We start from the raw sequence: 16,885 nt of genomic DNA, 5'->3' as shown, positions 1-16,885 counted from the left end.
TTGTATTGGCAACAGGATGTTACTGTCTCTGGAGCCAATTCTTCATTGCCTTCCCTGCCACGTAGGCAGGATTCAGAAAAGTTCAGGAACAGAAAGCTGTGGAATTCCCTATTTGTACAGTCACTGCTGTCCTCATGCCTGAGTGCTGGGTTCAGGGCCTTTTTTCACTGCTGTGGCCAAACACAGGGGATGATGGCTACTTCCTGCTCATGCCTGGGCCCTGCTCTGTTGGAAGTGAGGTTTCCAGAACGACCCACCAGCTGTTTGCCACTGCAGAGCTGGCAGGTTTCTCTCAGTGTGTCATCCTCTCAGAGAAGGATGTAGGGGGGTATGAGGGTGGATTTCCTCCTCCTGTCGCTACTGGTTGAGGGCCTCAGGTTTCCTGTTTTGTAATCTCTACATCAATATTTCACCTTATCTCCTTCATAAATCAGCAGGCTGTTGCAGGCAGCACGAGGGGGCTCATGAAGGGGTAGGAATATGCGTGTGCCTATGCCAGAACAGAGCTGTTGCTCAGGCTGATTTACTGCTACTACGGCTTGGGTGGCTAAGGTGTTGTTTTGTTTACCTCAAGGACATTACAGCAAGAGGCAGTTTGATTTTTCTGGTAGTGAATTCTCTATGACAACCAATAATAATAAAACTGGTGTGTAGCGCTGACACTTTTTATCAGAAGATTCCAACATGCTTTGAAGGGAAGCTCTAGCTTATATTGATTTTACAGGAAGGGAAACAGAGGAACAGAAGGAAAAGGGACCTGGCCAACACCATAACCCCAGCCAGGGACTTGATGGAAGTCTCCTGAGAAAAAAAGGCATCAGTAAAGGTCATGTGATAGTAGGGGCTGACTGGGAAGAATAAGAGGGTTTATCTGTGCTGAAGAGAGGCAGTGATTTCTCCAGAACCTTCTCACAGCTCTTTGGAAAGATTTGGTACTAATGAGCTCTGGATGCTATAAACTTTGTCTAAGTGCCAAGAATTAAAAGGCCAATAAAATAAAAAAATGGTGGTGATGGAAAAGGCAAAGCTGAGACTCAGTATCTGATTATTAGGTGGAATATCTGTGCCTGCACAGAGGGGTAGCAAAGGCTCCTTGCCAAACAGGGCTGTACATCCCATGGTTGTACATCATCCCCTTGGACAGTAAAGGAGCTAAGGCCTTAGGGAGGAGTAATGCTCAGGCATTTTCAATGGAAGCAGAACATCTGGGGCTGAGAAGTGGATAAATAATTAGGGTGAAACTTCAAGTGACTTCATCTGTGGGACTTTGGTAACATTAACAAGAACTGTTCTATCGTAACACACACAAATCAACTTTAAAGAGACTTCCAGGAGCTCTGTATTGTAGATGATCAACTCCACTTCTGCCATTGCCCCATTGTTAAATTCCTCCAAGGGCGTATATAACCTCCTCAACTATTCCACTATGTGTGTAACAGTCTGTCTTGTGGAGTTTTCCTCTTCTATTTGCAATTGCCTAAGATCCCTGCAGTACCTAACACTAATCACTAACAGTGAAAAGTTAGATACAAATTCTAGAATGGATGAGAGTTATCTTTTAAACAGTTCAAGGGCTGGAAATAAGGAAGACAGCAAACCTGCTGGACAGAACTGATCCTGCCTGTGTTTAGACATAGTCAGCATAATGTAGTCACTGTGGATGGTTCACCTGGTCAATGAAAACAGACAGCACCCTCAAAATCTGTCACCAAAGGTTTCTGACCCACCAAAATCTGTGTCCCAGCAAAGGTACATACCCTTCCCTGCTGACTACCACAGGACTGCAGGACAACTAAATCCACAGCTCCTGGACATAAAATCAAGAAAAGTGGACACAGACTCAAGTAACCTGGGAATTGTTGTCCTACTGCAAACCCTATGGGAGAGGAGCATCCTTCATTTGTATCCTAGTTTATTGTTGTGCCTTCATCTGTCAAGGCAAATGGAAGCAGAAGAAAGATCTGGAAGCAGTCTCAGAAAAGCTGTTTAGTCAAGCTGGGGACTGTACTTACCTTCAACATATCCCCAGCCTGGAAGCTCAACTCATCTTCTCCAGAAGCAGTGAAATCAAACTTGGCAATGGCTTCCATACTGAGTCTTGGGGGCAGAGCAAAGCTGGAAGAGGTAATGTCAGACACTTGTCAGCACCTATGAGCTACTGGGATTGTGGAGTCCAGCCTCTGGAAAGCTGACAGGCAGTGCTGGGATTGGTGTGTGAAGAAGCACTCAGCACCTACGGGCAGCCATTAGTTACTGGACATGGAAAGACATTAGCAGGTAGAAGAGAGGGCAGGGCTGAGCTGGAATTAGCCAAACTCAGAAGTACAAATAACCAATAGTGTATGCTTATTCCAACAGATCCCTTTCTCTAGAACAATCCCATGGGAAAAACATGTAAAACATGTAGACCAACTCTGTCACAGCTCCCAATAAAGCAAGAGACTCTGTCCTGCAACAGAAAAAGGCATTTGTCCCCTGCAGTGATTTACTCTTTGCCTCAAGAGTGAGTCAAATTGCTGACAAAACAGGGCTGCAATAAATATATATATTTTTTTTCTTGGACACAGGCCACAATATGGAAGGTTGAAAGAGTCTTATCTTTGTGATGGCTTAACATGGGTGACCACAACTTTCAGGCAGGAAAACACTGTTTACAGAAAAGGCTGTATTCCCTGTTTTGAAGCTGACAGAGAGTTATCCTATCTCAGCGTTGGTAAGATCCCGAGAGCCCGGGCTCCCAACAGCCCAAAATATATCAGACAGCCTGCAAACCAAAGCCTGCTTTTTGGCACCAGAGCAATGTGGCAGGGGAAGTGGCAAGATGGGCTTTGCTCCTTCACCACTTCCTGCTCACGTAACTTGGATGTACTCCAGCAGGACCATTTTTATCATCAAGTTACCAATTTCCGGTGGCTGGGTCATGTACCCCGCAGCCCAGTGGCGAGGCTGCCAGTGACAAGCCAAGAAATAGCCAGGCAGTGCCACCTGAAGCAAGTGCACTGCTGGCAGATGCAACTGCAGCACAGCTTCTGAAGACCATCAGATAGCTGCAATACAGAAGTGATTTTTACGATTTTTAAGCTAGGTTTGTCCGGGAACAAAGATCCTGAAGCCACAGGTTCCACTGCCTAATCTCAATTCTCACAAAAACACCCAGTCTTTATGTCTTGAGAGGAAGTGCCAGCTTGCCTGATCCAAAACATTCTTACCCAGAAAGCTCTAGAAAGACACTGTACAAACAAATGAACGACCCTAATTAGGGTTGGATATTTCTTATCGATTAGAACTGACACAAGATCCCCAAAATAGAAACTGTTGATACTGAGCAAGCACCAGAATTTTGCCGCTTCAAAATCAAAAGGCTGCTGTAGCCCTCCTTTTTGGCAATACATGCTGTAATGCTCCTCCTCTGACACACAACCAAGGGATTTAACTATCTGTGTAACCAGGATCCAGGGCCCAGCTCTGATGCAGCTCAACTTAAACTGCTGAGAATGAGCTGGGAGAAAGCCTGCAGGGCAAAAGCTCTAGGATTGCACCAGCATCAGCCCAGGGATTCCAGAGGAAAACCACCGACATGGGAAGATATAAAATCTCAGAGGAAAAACAAAACCATAGTTTAGTTGTGATAGTCAGTCTAGCTGAGGACCTGTCATGAATCGTTTGGGTCACTGAGTTGAGTTGTCAGTGCCATCAGTCCTGACCTAGCTGGTGGCAGATGGGCAACCATGGAGGGTGACTCTTCATTTCTGACTGATACCTGCAAAGAATCTTTGGGTGCCTTTACCCAGGTGAGGAGTATGCTAACGTGTAGCCCAATATCTCATTAAATCCTAACTAGGTTCTGTGTGTGTTAACTGTATACAGCAGTTATTTATTGACTAAATTGTCTATTTCCTGCTTGCAGAGTCCCTTTGCACTTGACTAAAGATCCCTGAATAAAGTGATTCACAAGAGAGGCCGTAACATCACTGGATATTAGTTCTGATATTTGTTACAATCATTTCTAACTAAAAAAATCCTGTTTATATGATTCCTAGTGGATTCTGTCAGCACTCTTTTTTGCTGCTTATAGGTGAATTTATATCCACGTGACTGACGAGAGCTATGAAGACCAAGGCAAATTTTCCGGCAGCCCACAGAGAGCTCTGCTTATTCAGCATGGATCTGTTCTAGAGCAACTGGGGTTGCTTCAGTGCCAGGGCCTCCCAGGTAGGTCTGAGTGTGTAGCTCAGCTGGGATCTGCCCTACGCCTGCTATTCCTGCCAGCTGCCTTGGGCTTCCAACACACAGCAGGGCTGAACCCTGACACCCTAAGGCACATTGGTGCTTTACTCTCAGGCTTCAGCCTTCCACCTATTCCAAACATTTCCACCCCCTATTCTCCCTGTTGACCTACTAATGCTCTTTAATTCTTACTTTTGATGCCTTTTGCAGATTAGGGTCACCCTCTGTCTTATTCCAAGACATTGGTGTACCCTGCAGGTGTAGCTCAGGCCTGATCTGAGAACTGTTCTCTATTCTTGCATAGATATTTTTGGAGCTTCAGTCTGCAACCCTCCACAGGCAGTGTCAGCCCCATTGTGTGCTAACAGAGCATAGGGGTACTAAATTGGAGGGGAATTAACCCTTAAGGGAACTGGTTAAACAATTATACTCTTTCATGGAAGACAATTGAAGAAAAAGACAAAAGGAGAACTACTTTGGTAAGGGTTGTTTTTCGGTGTTTTATCTTGCAGTGGTGGCCTGCAGCAGAGAGATCAGAGCCAACAGTGCAGGGGGAGCCTGGAACTCCTAAGTGCAGACCATTAATCCCAGCATGAGGAAAAGAACACACTTAAAAACAATTTAAATGCAAACTATTTAAATACAAATCCTGTCTTTGATTCTGTCCCTTAGATACAGAAGAAGTAATGGGGGTTCTCTCTACAGGGGCAAGAGAGTAAAAAAACTTTAATTTTTCCATAATCCAAATGTTAAAGGTGCTATTGGAATGTGGCCCCCTCCAAAGGAGAAGAGTTTGTGAAACAGTTAAAATCTTCCCTCTCACTTCCTTTCCAATTTCAGCAATCCCAGCCTCAGGGAGAGACCAGCAGAGAGATACCTCTTCAAACAATCTAACACATGGATTAAATATGCCTTTCATTGCCAGCGGCTGGGTTTAGAAGTGGCTCAAACAGCATCCACAGTGTTGGCTGTGTTGATAAATCAGCAATGCAGTAATGCTCTGGCCTTAAGCTCTTCCTCCACCAACTACTAAAGCAACACTAGCCAATAATCCTGTCTTTGAACTCCAGCCTACCACTTTTCAGCACCTGAACTTCAAACCAGTTCTGTTTTTCTGATCCTGTTCCTCCCTCCATGTGTAACTTGAGAATCCCCACTCCACATGGGTCAGTGCTGGGCCCTCATGAAAACTCCCCTGCCAGGAGCCCATTTTTTCCCTCTCTGCATGCGTGTCACTCCCAGCACCACCCCACAACACAGACAGACAGGAAAATTGTCACTGTTATCATAACTTCCACTTCTCAAGCACCTTTTATCCCAAATTCCGCTTTTAACTGCGTGGTGCAACTCCTTTATGCTTTTGATAGCCAAGGACAACTTTAGACTGTGCATAATGTTCTCTGTGAAAATCACTTTTGTAGGGAGTTTAGCATGAAACATGTGCAATGTTCAAAGAGGGATTTTTCAGTTCCAAGTGTGAGCTGACCAGTGCCCTTCACTTTGTGCTGGCTTTCTGCACGCAGGTGAATTTTCTCTGTGGTTCACCTTTGTAACAGGGTGGATTCAAGAGGCATAAGGCTACAGCAGTTCTGTGGGGCTGGTGCAACAGAAGGTTCACAAAATGAAAAGTGGAAAGCAGCGTGGCTTTCACAGCACAAGGTAGGCATTTTAGTCTGGCGGAATGCCATTCCCTGAGCAAGAACATCAGTGTCTCTGTTGATGGAAAGTGCCAAGGCATAAAACATGTCAGCAAGCAATAAAGCCTGACAGCAGAGTCCCAAAGAGTTTAACACTGTTACCCTACACCATGTTGGTTCCAAATTCAGCAGTAACAATGCCAGGGAAGGTCACCACCTATGAGGAGTTCATCACTCGGGGACTGCCCAGGGTCAGCCTTCCCCAATTTACCTACTTACATCAGAAGGAGATCAAAAATACAACAATGCTCTCACTCAGTGGAACCATATGCAAAAAGTTTCTATTGGTACGCCTGTAGCATAAAAAATTGCACACATCTCCATTCTGAAGGTTCACCCAGTGAGGTTTTGCACCACGATACACAGCACGAGGTACCGTGTCTTTGTTCGGCTCTGCAAGAACAACCTCTTGGACTGACGAGCGGCCGGGGACAGGATTCAACCCTGAGCATCTGCACAGGAGCTCCAGATGACATTTCAGCAGAAACAACAGAGAAGGGACCTGTAATCTAGAAGAGCTGTTGCAGATAACAGCTTTGTTTTCACCAGCTAAGCCACATACAAGTGGCATGGCAATATTTAGCTCCAAAAACACAAACCTCTTGCTACTGAGTTAACGGTGCAGCTTCACTGACTGTCAGTGATAAGAGGGTAAAATTTATAAGGGAGAACAAGTCACTAAAACACTCAGAAATGATGCATTTAAGTCTTGGCTATTCTGCCACGCAGAGAAATGCACAGCATTTTGGCTGAGCCTACGTGCAAACAAAATAAGCCTCCTAGGAACCGGATTCACAGAACAAACAAACTTTCAGGACTCTATAACCAACAACAGCTGGTAAGAAATGCCCCAAACTAGGATGGGGCTTAGTTTCCCTAGGGAATACAGGTCTTCTGTGCTCCTTCCCATCACATCAGTGTAGAGTTGTGCAGCGACATGGGAAGCTGGTGCAGAAACAGGCTCAAAGAGAGGAGCACCTGAGACAGTACCAGGTATGGTATCACAGCACGATACCGTGACAGTATAAAATCCCAAATCTTTGCTGTGCTGGAAGGGTTGGTGTGGGGGGACTGGGGTGGTGGGGAAACATCTCCTTCTGTTTGCCTACCTCCTCCCTCAGATCCCAGCTGGTCAGATGTGCCAGAGGGATTTGTCCTGCAAAAGCACTGCCCTGATGTGAAAGCCGAGAAACAAGATGGCCTTGGGATCCCACGCTCCAGTCCTTCACCTTTCCTTCCCAAGCCCCCTTCGCTCCCTTTACCTGGTCCCGGGCAGCTCCCCGGCGCTCCCGGAGCCGTGGCCAGCCCGTGCCCTGCGGCGCTCCCCGCCCGGCGGCTGCGGGGCCACCGAGGCTGGCAGGGACCCGGAGCTGCGGCCCCGCCCTGCAGCGCCCGTGTCACACACCGGCCCACGTGCCAGGGGACTGCGACAGCCCGGGCTGGGCACGGGGACACGGGAACACGGGAACCCGGCCGGGTCTGTCACGGGACAGAGCGGGCATGGGCAGTTCCCAGTCCCTCGTGGCAGAAATCTTTGGTAGCCCGCACGTTTTAAATGGTGGTGCCGGTTCAAAAGGAGCTGCCCCTGGCTGCGGCTCCAGCCCAGGGTGGTTTAACAGATGAGGAAAGGAGGGTCCCTCAAAAAGTGCAAGTTCTACCCAAATAAGGAAAACAGAAATGAACTCAGATCTGCTAAGTTAACTGAGAAACCGTAAGTCTGTTGAAAAGCATATCTTGAGGAACAAGTAGCTAAAGACATAAAAACATGTAATAAAATAATTTTCAAAGACAACAGAAACAGGAAGCCTGCCAGAGTGTGTCTGTAGGGCTGACAGATGATTGAAATGCAAAAAGAATGCTCAAAGAAGATAAGGAAGAAACACAAAAGCTCCGTGAATTCTCTGCATCCATGCATCTCCCATAGGGATATAAGGAGGTCCCCACACTGGACTTTTCTTTGCCGAGGAAAGCCAGGAGAACTATTTCAAGATGAAGAACCGGAATAAAAGATTTTAGGAAAAAACAGTAAATGAACAAGAGTAAATTCAAGGATTTGATATTTTAGAAATCTTGGCTGAAATCCAAACTAAACATGAAATAGTAAAGGATGAGCAATTAAACCGTGGCTCACAATGCTAGACTTAACTAAGCCTCGGTACTAGGAAAAAGCAGCAAACAGAATGCCGGTGTTTGAGATGTGTTTTGAGGGGATGCAAGGCGCTGGTCTGACTTCTGCGTGCCTGAAACTGATTAAAAGGTGAATGATGAAGTGAATTACTGGCCCTAAGAGAGAAATAACATACCAATTCCCCCTCACACAGCTTTGTAGAAGGAAGTCTTATGGCACAAATCTGAGTTCTCTGAAAGAGCTGGCGAAAATGTGGATATAGGTGATCATTTGTTAAAAACTTGCATTTCTACATCATTTTTGATGAAGTCTCTCACCAAAGAGTCTTTAAAAAGCCTCCTAAGATCTCAAAGAATAGGAGGGAAGGTCTTACAGAAGATTAACAACTGATTAAAAGTTATGAAACAATTTGAATGTGCGGTTCAAAATATTCATAAATGATCTGGAAAACATGAAGTGACAAAACTTACTGATGAGAAAATATCCAGGGTAATACAAATCAAATCTGATCACAAAGCCTTGCTGGTGGTTTTAAAAATACAGTTGAAGTGCAAGATGAATCTCAGTGCTGATGGCTGCAAAAGCAGTGGACGTGGGACAAAACAAACGTAACTACATGAACACAGCAATGAGCTTAAATTAGCAACTACCACTCGGGAAAGACACCTTTGAGATGCTCTTTGAGTTCTACCAAAGTGTCAGTGGAGTGGAAGTCAAAAAGGCAGGTTAGGAAGCGTCTGGAAAGTGACCAAAACCAAACAGAACAGAAGACAACATGATGTCACTGTACAAATCCCTGGGGTGCCTGCCTCAATATTTGTCACTTGAATACAGCAGCTGGTTCTCGTCCCTCCATCTCAAACACAGGGACAGTAGCATTAGAAATAGCAGATAGAAAGCAACTAAAGGCAACTGAGGGCTTGGGAAGTTTCTGGACAAGGAAGGAACAAATCAAAGACTGGGATCTTTCTTCTTAATAGATGTTGTCAGAGGGATAAATGCAAAACAATGTTGGAAATAATGACAGTCATAGAAAAGGTAAACAGGAAGTTTTATCCATCATTTCTCATAACAGAAGCACTAGGAGTTCATTCCAAGAGTGTCACAATCTGGGAGGCCTTAAGGAAAGAAGCTGTGACATGTACTTGTCCTGTTCTCACTCTCCTTCCCCAAGCAGCTGTTGCTGGGTGCAGCATCATGGATTGTGAGTAACTTTAACCTGACCCAATTAATCCTTAGGAGCTGTGGCTCTTCACCAAAAACCACCACAACGTGCTAGTCCAAGAGGACTGGTCCAGCAGCAGGCTGGTAGGTGGTAGTCCCCACACACACACTGCCTTCTGGGGAGGTGGTAATCTCAGTGCAATATCTGTGAGTTAAAACAGGGCTAGTGTGAAAATTATGAAGCACTCAGACCAGTCAGGGGCAGATACAATGAAAAACTCCCTCTGAATGGGATAGTCTTGAATACATTTGCTGAAAAAATATACAGGTTCATCAGGCAGGGGGCTAAAGGAAGAGTATAGCAGGTAACTCTTGCCATGGTGCGAAAAGTTTTCCGCGTGGCGATCAGTACATGGGAAATATCCATTTCTGTACAGGAAGGTGGGACACCAGTCCTCACAGTCTTCTTAGGTTTAAGTTCTGTGCTTTTTCATGGTCTGTGAATGGCATGACAGCTTGCATTACGTTATATTCTGGAACGACCTAATTTCTCTATTTTCTACCATGATGTGATCTAATGGGCCCCCCAGCAAGAACGCTGCTGGTGACTTGTCACTCATGCTTGCTGCCTGACAATGTCACAAAACACTGCATGGATTCCTGATATGTATCCTGAACTATTGCATTATAACATTAAATCTATTAAATGTCTAGCTGTAAGAGATGTGGCTTTCTATACTATAAACAAAACACTCAGTACTGGCAAGCTCCCAGCACTGAGAAAGGATAGGAAATAGGATAGAATAACTCTCTTTTCTTTCTTCTCCGTTTCTATATATTCCTCCTCTGACACAGTTATGGTAACACATTAACCTCTTCACCTTGCAGAATGCATCCATCACAGCTATGTTGAAAAATAGGAAGAAATATCCAGATACTTCAGCCATAAGTAATGGAAACAAACCTAATGGGACAGACATCAGACTCCATGCATGCATCCGTGTTTTAGCCAATCTCTATTAGAAAACTGGGTTAAACCCAGCCCAGGCAGACTGGTTATTCCACAACTACTTGCTGCAGACTTCTTTGTCATTATCTACTACTGACACAATCCAGACAGGATGGTCAAACCATAGCTATTATACAGTCTGAGAAGACCTGGATTTAAAAACCTTAATGCAGACAAACTTACACCTGCTTTTGCACTTAGGTGAGTGACCCAAAACAGACGTGTCTGCAAACATGTCTGAAAACTGCCTAAGAACACACTGTCTCACAAAAATCTTAGTGATTTCTTGCTGGCCTGAAATTTTCAAGAGAAGAATCTTTTTCCAAGACATTTTATTCACTTTAGTTTCTATCTGGGAAGCATGCGGGCAGCCAGAAAGAAAACCAAAGGGAAAAGATAAGGCAAAGAAAAAGGAAAAAAGGTAATTTCCAACAAAACATATACATGAAATATTTTGTCTGCTCTGAATTGAGCTGATAATCCATGAAGAATTAAGTGGCCAGGTTTTGTTACCCTCAAGATAAACTGCTTCCCCCCCGTTCTTAGTTCACCTCCAGAAAGTAACACAGTCAACAAGGGAAACAGAAGTCCAAGTGTGGAAACAAGGGAGATTTCAATTGTTGTAAGTAATTGTAAGTGATAACCCAGCATCTGTGGAATTGGGAGCATCAGGACTGTAAATCCACATAAAGCTGAACATTATGAATGGAAGCTGTCTAGTCTTTCCCAGCCTCCCATCTATTGCTGTTCCCACGTTCCGATATGCTGCACTCAGAGCAATTCATCCTCTCCCAGCTTTGCTCTCTGCAAACAGCTGCTCAGGCTGTCCACACTGACAGGTCATTAGCGGGCAGTTATTTTTTTCTGGACTGAGTGCACAGAAGTGGCAGTGCTATAAAAGCTTCCCTGCAGAGCTCCATGAACTGATCTGGGAAGAGCTCTTTTCCAATTTGCTGTGCTTCCTGTTAGCAAAAATTGTCTTGAAAGCTCTGTGTCTTGTTGCTCACCTGCAACAGTCCTCTTTGATCACGTCCCAGGATTTTCAAAGAACTCGGTCATCAGTATCAGTTGCAAAGCTATTGCTATTCTAGTGCTGATCTTGTCACCACCACCCTCACAAACAACATTCAGTTTAGCTGATATGACTGCAGCCTACTGTGCTTTCACAAGTGGTACAATTATTTCAATTAAAGGCGTGAAGCCAATTCTCTTACAGGAATAAGCTTTACCTGTAAGAGTACTGTTCTAATTCTGTGGTTGTGTGTCCACCAGGAGCGTGTACGACTTCGCTGCCTGGTCCCATCCATGCAGCACCATTTATTGCAAGGAGATGTGGTTTTAATCCTGAACATCAGTGTTAGTTTGCTACTTAATGCATACAATGCTTCCCATCATTCTGCAAATTGATCTCCAAAGATATCCCCTAGCATTTCAGCTGAGGAGCAACTCTGCACTTCTGAGAGTTTTTTCTGTGAAAATTTATGGCTAAGATCCTCTACTTTCATATCCTAAAGAAGTACTGGCAAACTTGTTGATATTTAATATTTTCATCAAATCCTTTCAAACCTGCCAACTTTTTCTTCTACGTCCCCTACTCCATAATTCCTGCTGCTGAATTATTAGTGTCTCTCTAGCAGCTTCTTTATTCTAAGCAGTCAGGTTCTCTACCTCCTGCATTTGTACAGTGATTACACTGAGCCAGTCTTGTGACATCCCAAGATTATAATTTTGACAGCAATTACAAGACCACAAGAGTTGAACTGTCACAGAGCCGACTGGAGTACCAGAGGAGGAAGGAGTAGATTACTACAGAGAAAGGGAAGTTTGACTTATTTTACTCCACTACCAAATAATTCTGGATTTCCACAGATTTTCTCTCACTGCTGCACTGCTGCCCAAGAGCCCAGACAGGAAGAGCTGCCTTACAGCTTCTGTGTTGCCAGCTGCTCTGAGCACACACAGCCAAAGCAAGCCTGCTGTGTTCTATACTGTTCCATGTCAGAGTTTCCACTTTAGGCCCATGAACTGGGTTTCAAGGATTGGCTGTTGGGACCAAAGAAGATCCAGCTCACTGTCACGGAGGCCTCTGTTCACCACACAGCAATTTGTACTTTTCACTTGGAAACCTGGATGAATCTGCGAGCCCAAAGAAGGCTGGAGGCCACAGAACAAGACAAACAGAATATGTTCCTCATAACAGCACATTTTCCAAGCCTGTCCTACATTTATCTCATCTAAGAGCAAAATAGGGCCAGTTACTCAGAGCAGAAGACCACAGATCCTGTAGCCTGACCTCTGCTCTGTAGCCTTCCACCAGCAGGACTAGTTTCTGATCTTCCTCATCATGGAGGGGGGTCTAAGAAAACTTTCTTCTCCTTGCTGGTCTCTTGGGAGCCAAAACTTTCTTCTCTTTGCTGGTCTCTTTCAGAGACTCTAAAGTGTTAATCAGTTGATCTCCCTCATCATCTGTGAACTATACTAAGTTACAGCAGCAGCAAATTTGGCACATCTCACTATACAATACTAATATATAATGTGCTAATTTTTCTTTGCAGTCTTCTAATCTTAAACTGCAGAAGCACTGCTACTGATCAAAAAAAAGAACTTCTTCCCAGCCTGTACAATTTATTACCACCCCTTCTGGATACTAACAAGTACTAAAGTAAGTCTTAGAAGTTGTTTCAGTGGTACCCTGTGCATCCCTGAAAGATAAACATGACAAGAACACAGGACTCAGAGGTCTCGGCTATTACGATGACGGCTAATTTTGAACTAACACTTAAAAGGTGAGCTACAGATAAGCTAAGCAGGGGATATCAAGCCAAATCAATGTGTGTTGCAGGAGCTGCTGATTTTCTTCTTTGCTGCATGTAAAGACAGCAGATGGAGAAAAGAAGGGAGAGAAAGAAAAAGAGACTCTTCTTCAGTGATTTGAATCCAGTGCTGGAGTGTTCAACAAAACACTCCTTTCCAGGATTTAAATTTTCCTTTGATGAGCACCTTTTGACTCAGTGGGATTTGCAAAGCTTCCATTTGAAGCTAGAGAAGAGTAATCTCACTCTTTCTTTCTTCCCCCTCCCTGCCCTACACCCCTCTAATCATGATTAATATATCTAAACATGCCTGATTAAGGCAGACAGATGATGGGCCACTAATCTGAACTGATCAGGGCTCTGCCAAAGTGAACCTGCTGTCTCTCTATCAGACAGAGCAATAAGAGGTCGGTAATGCAGCCCCATTAACTGCTTCCTACAGAATGAATTTTCCCTGACTGCTCCTTAAGAGCAGACACTTGAGGAATGCTGCCTGATGGGAAGTTGCTTTGAATCATTTCTTTTAGCACAGCTGTCGAGCAGCTCCTTCTCAAGCCCTCCAGACAAACAGCTAAAGCATGAAAAATGTAGCCACTTCCTTCTATGCTACTTTCTTTTAAATCTCCTCATACCTTATCTTGCTAACTGCCTCTCAAGTTTTCTCATCTTTTCTTGGTAAACTTCAGCACTGACTGATATACGGTGCACTGCAAGTGTGTGGTTATCAGAAAACCAACCCTCTTCAGAAAACCAACCCTGTTCCCACCAACCCTGTTCCCACTGTGCCTGTGCGTAAGCAAGGGATCCACTTCTGTGTACAGGTGGAGTTTGCACTTCATGAATTCATAAAATTCAGGGCTGCAGCAGACCACACGATATCAATATACCAGTGAACATATTTGCACTAATGTTGAGGGTTCATTGAGGGATAAATGGATACAGGGCAGAAAAAGAGCAAAATGTACACCTCTGAATTTGTTCAGGTATCTATGCACATGTACATACGCCTGCTTTGATGTGGGTGCAGCCCTTTAAAATCTTTCTCCTCTGAGATCTACTTCCAGTAAAAGACTGCAGTCAAGAGGGATCAAGTGGGCATCAGGCCATGCCTGGGCTCTGTGAAATCCTGTGACTACTTATCCTAAAACTGGTCTTTGGTTTAATTTCAAGTGCCTTCAAAGCTTCTCTGAATCACAAGCTGTGAGCAGCTCTGGGGAATTCTGCTAGCTGCAAGTCAGATGGAGAATTATATTTCTCAAATCGATCACAGAAGAGACTGGGATGAAGAGTGATGATGTATTTCACACATTTGTGCTATCAGGGAGGACTTTTCAAAAGTCACTTCCAAAGCAATAGAGTAAAAACAGAAACAAGAATCTGACACTATAAGATCTGATTAAAAACAACCAACCACAGGCAATAAAACCCACTTACAATTAGATACAGATATTCCAAGGTGCTTTCCCTGTATTTGGGTTTCAAAATATGGGAAAGAATACTCAAGATTTAATTATTTCCAACTGTGACTGTCAGAGGGAGGATTCCAGAAAACATAGTTTCCAGCATGCTGATCTGTAAATCTGAGCTCTGGCCCTGTAACTAAGAGCTGAGGAATTCTGGTGTTCGTGCAGGTCTGCATCCTGGATGTGCACGTGACTGTGGAATTCCCTTTCTCCAGGAGCAATCAATGTGAAATGGAAATGTAGGGAAAAACCTGAAAATATTTGTGCTAAAATAGGAGCAAGTTCACCTTATGTCATCAGCTCATTTCCACAGCATTTATGAAACTCCTTTTTTCTGTGTGAAAGATGGAAGATGCAAAAGATATAATGACTTTATTTCTGGGCATAGCACAGCCTAGAGAATTCATTACATTAAGGCATTAATCCAATCTAGTAAAAATAGTTTTAAATCTTATATTGGACACTGTATTGGAGCAATACATTTGAGTGGGACATGGGAACAAAATGCTATGAAAATCTGCTAGTACATACAGCTGGGTACAAAATGCTGCATTTCCAATCACCTATTGCATATTTCTTTGATAAGACCAGCTGATAAAAATTTGTGTAAAATGGGAAGAGTAACATCAGTGATTAAACTGCATGGGGTTTTTTTGGTGTTTTTTTTGTTTTTTTTTCCCCTCATGTGTGCATGTAAGATTAGTCTTGCCATCACAGATAACTGTGCAAAATCTGGAACTCTCGTACTGAAATTAAATTGTGTGATTGTGTTGCAACACAATCACAAGATATGATTTGCACAAAGGTAAAACTTCAGTTAGGTCAGTAAGAAAAAGTAAAGTTTCTTTGTCCTTTTAAACATAAACCAATTTTTGTACAAAATTTCGTCTGACTGCAGAATTTGTGGGGTGAAGTTTGCTTTGCCTCTTTTCCTTTGTATATTTTTCCTCTCCTCTTGTGCTTTTGTGAAAGAATGAAACACAGAAGTTTAGTTCAACATACATTTAGCTATGATATTGTAAACACAAACATGAGGAAATGAATTACTTGGTTTTCAGGGTCCTCTTGTCCCGGACATGTTACACATAATTGCAGCTCAGCCACCTTTGTTCTGAGAAGAACTGACAAACTGATAGACATAGAAAGCCTTCACATTTAGGTAAGGACAGAGAAACTGAAATGCTTCTAGTGGAATCTGTGTTGTGGTATAATGAGCACAGTTGTGACATCTTCACTGCATAATGGCCCCACTTGCAAATTTACCTTTGGAGCCTCTTTGTTGTGTTAACTGTATTTTTTCTTCTTAATGGGTCTTCACAGCTCAACTTCCATTTAAACACAGAACTTCTTTTACAAGGTGTAAGTGCAACAAAACCTTTCTATAAATTAAAGTCAGGCCATTTGCATCTGCATTTGAGAATAAGTCTGAAAGGGTTTTAAAAGAAATCAATTACAATAATTCATACATATAAAGATGCAACTGCAACAGTCAATCCAACTTTTCTTCTCATTATAAGATGTGTGAATGCCAGCTTGTTACTATTCCTGGGGTTTTCTCTGCACAGTGATTGTACCATTTTAAGTAGAAGTGTGGAACATATTTCATGTTTGTCAATGCATTTTTTAGTTCACTTGGATTATTATACCTTTGAAATTAAAAGTGCAGCAGCAGTTCCTGAATGATTTAACATGTAGACATTTTTACTCTGAATTAGGTACAACTAATTATTGTTTATCTTAATCCAAAACTAAATGATATCAGATTGGAATGGGTTCTTATTATCTGGAATGAAAATGGGTCATACCATAGTGTAAGAATATTGGTTACTGAAATAACATTTAGACTGAAACCTAATTAAGCACCAAAAGTTCCTCAGAGGCAGATCAAGTCTGACATCCTACATTTCCCCTTCCCCCAGCATGGGCACTGTCATGGCAAGGAGGTTCATTGGAGCCTCTCTGCATAACCTTTGTACATCCTGCAAAAATAATCGTGGTCCCAGTCCTTCAGCGAGCAAGTAATCAATTGCTGCTCTGCAGCAGGGAGCCACCCAGCCTTCAGACTGCTCAATAGACTGCATGTGGCACAGAGGGAACACTGTGCAAAGGGTGTGAATGAGTCATTCGACATTTCAGGTTGACTGAAGTCATTCTGCTACATTTATTTCCAATCTTGATATGCTATCCACATTTGCATATTAAGCAGGATGGGAAGAAGGATTTCGATTTTTTGCTACGACACATGCATGGAACACAGCAGAGTGCACGTGTGTGAGAATGAGAGATTACATGCTTGGGTGGACACAGCATCGTGTGAAGTGCCTCTTCTGCCTTCATACAGGAGCAGGCATTCTACTTGCAAGCCTGAACACATCTCAGCAAAC

The 16,885-nt window shown here is 43.5% G+C and overlaps 1 protein-coding gene across 2 annotated transcripts in view; it reads right to left on the bottom strand.

Annotated features, from left to right (window-relative positions):
* Positions 1-16,885, bottom strand: part of GRAP2 (GRB2 related adaptor protein 2) — a 43,981-nt gene that overhangs the window by 16,540 nt on the left and 10,556 nt on the right. Inside the window, exons 1-2 of one of the 2 annotated variants that reach the window (XM_059846482.1) lie at positions 7,187-7,316; positions 2,013-2,115 (exon numbers count right to left, since the gene is read on the bottom strand). In XM_059846482.1, coding sequence (XP_059702465.1) covers positions 2,013-2,090 — 78 coding nt within the window. In that variant the 5' untranslated portion in view covers positions 2,091-2,115; positions 7,187-7,316. Of the gene's footprint in view, positions 1-2,012; positions 2,116-7,186; positions 7,317-16,885 lie in introns of those variants that run through there. The other variant, XM_059846481.1, reaches the window with a different exon arrangement.

The sequence above is a fragment of the Haemorhous mexicanus genome, chromosome 5, assembly GCF_027477595.1.
Source record: "Haemorhous mexicanus isolate bHaeMex1 chromosome 5, bHaeMex1.pri, whole genome shotgun sequence".
In the NCBI taxonomy this organism is placed as follows: Eukaryota; Metazoa; Chordata; class Aves; order Passeriformes; family Fringillidae; genus Haemorhous; species Haemorhous mexicanus.
The sequence above is the reverse complement of the archived record's forward strand: the minus strand, read 5'-3'. Positions and strand labels throughout refer to the sequence as shown.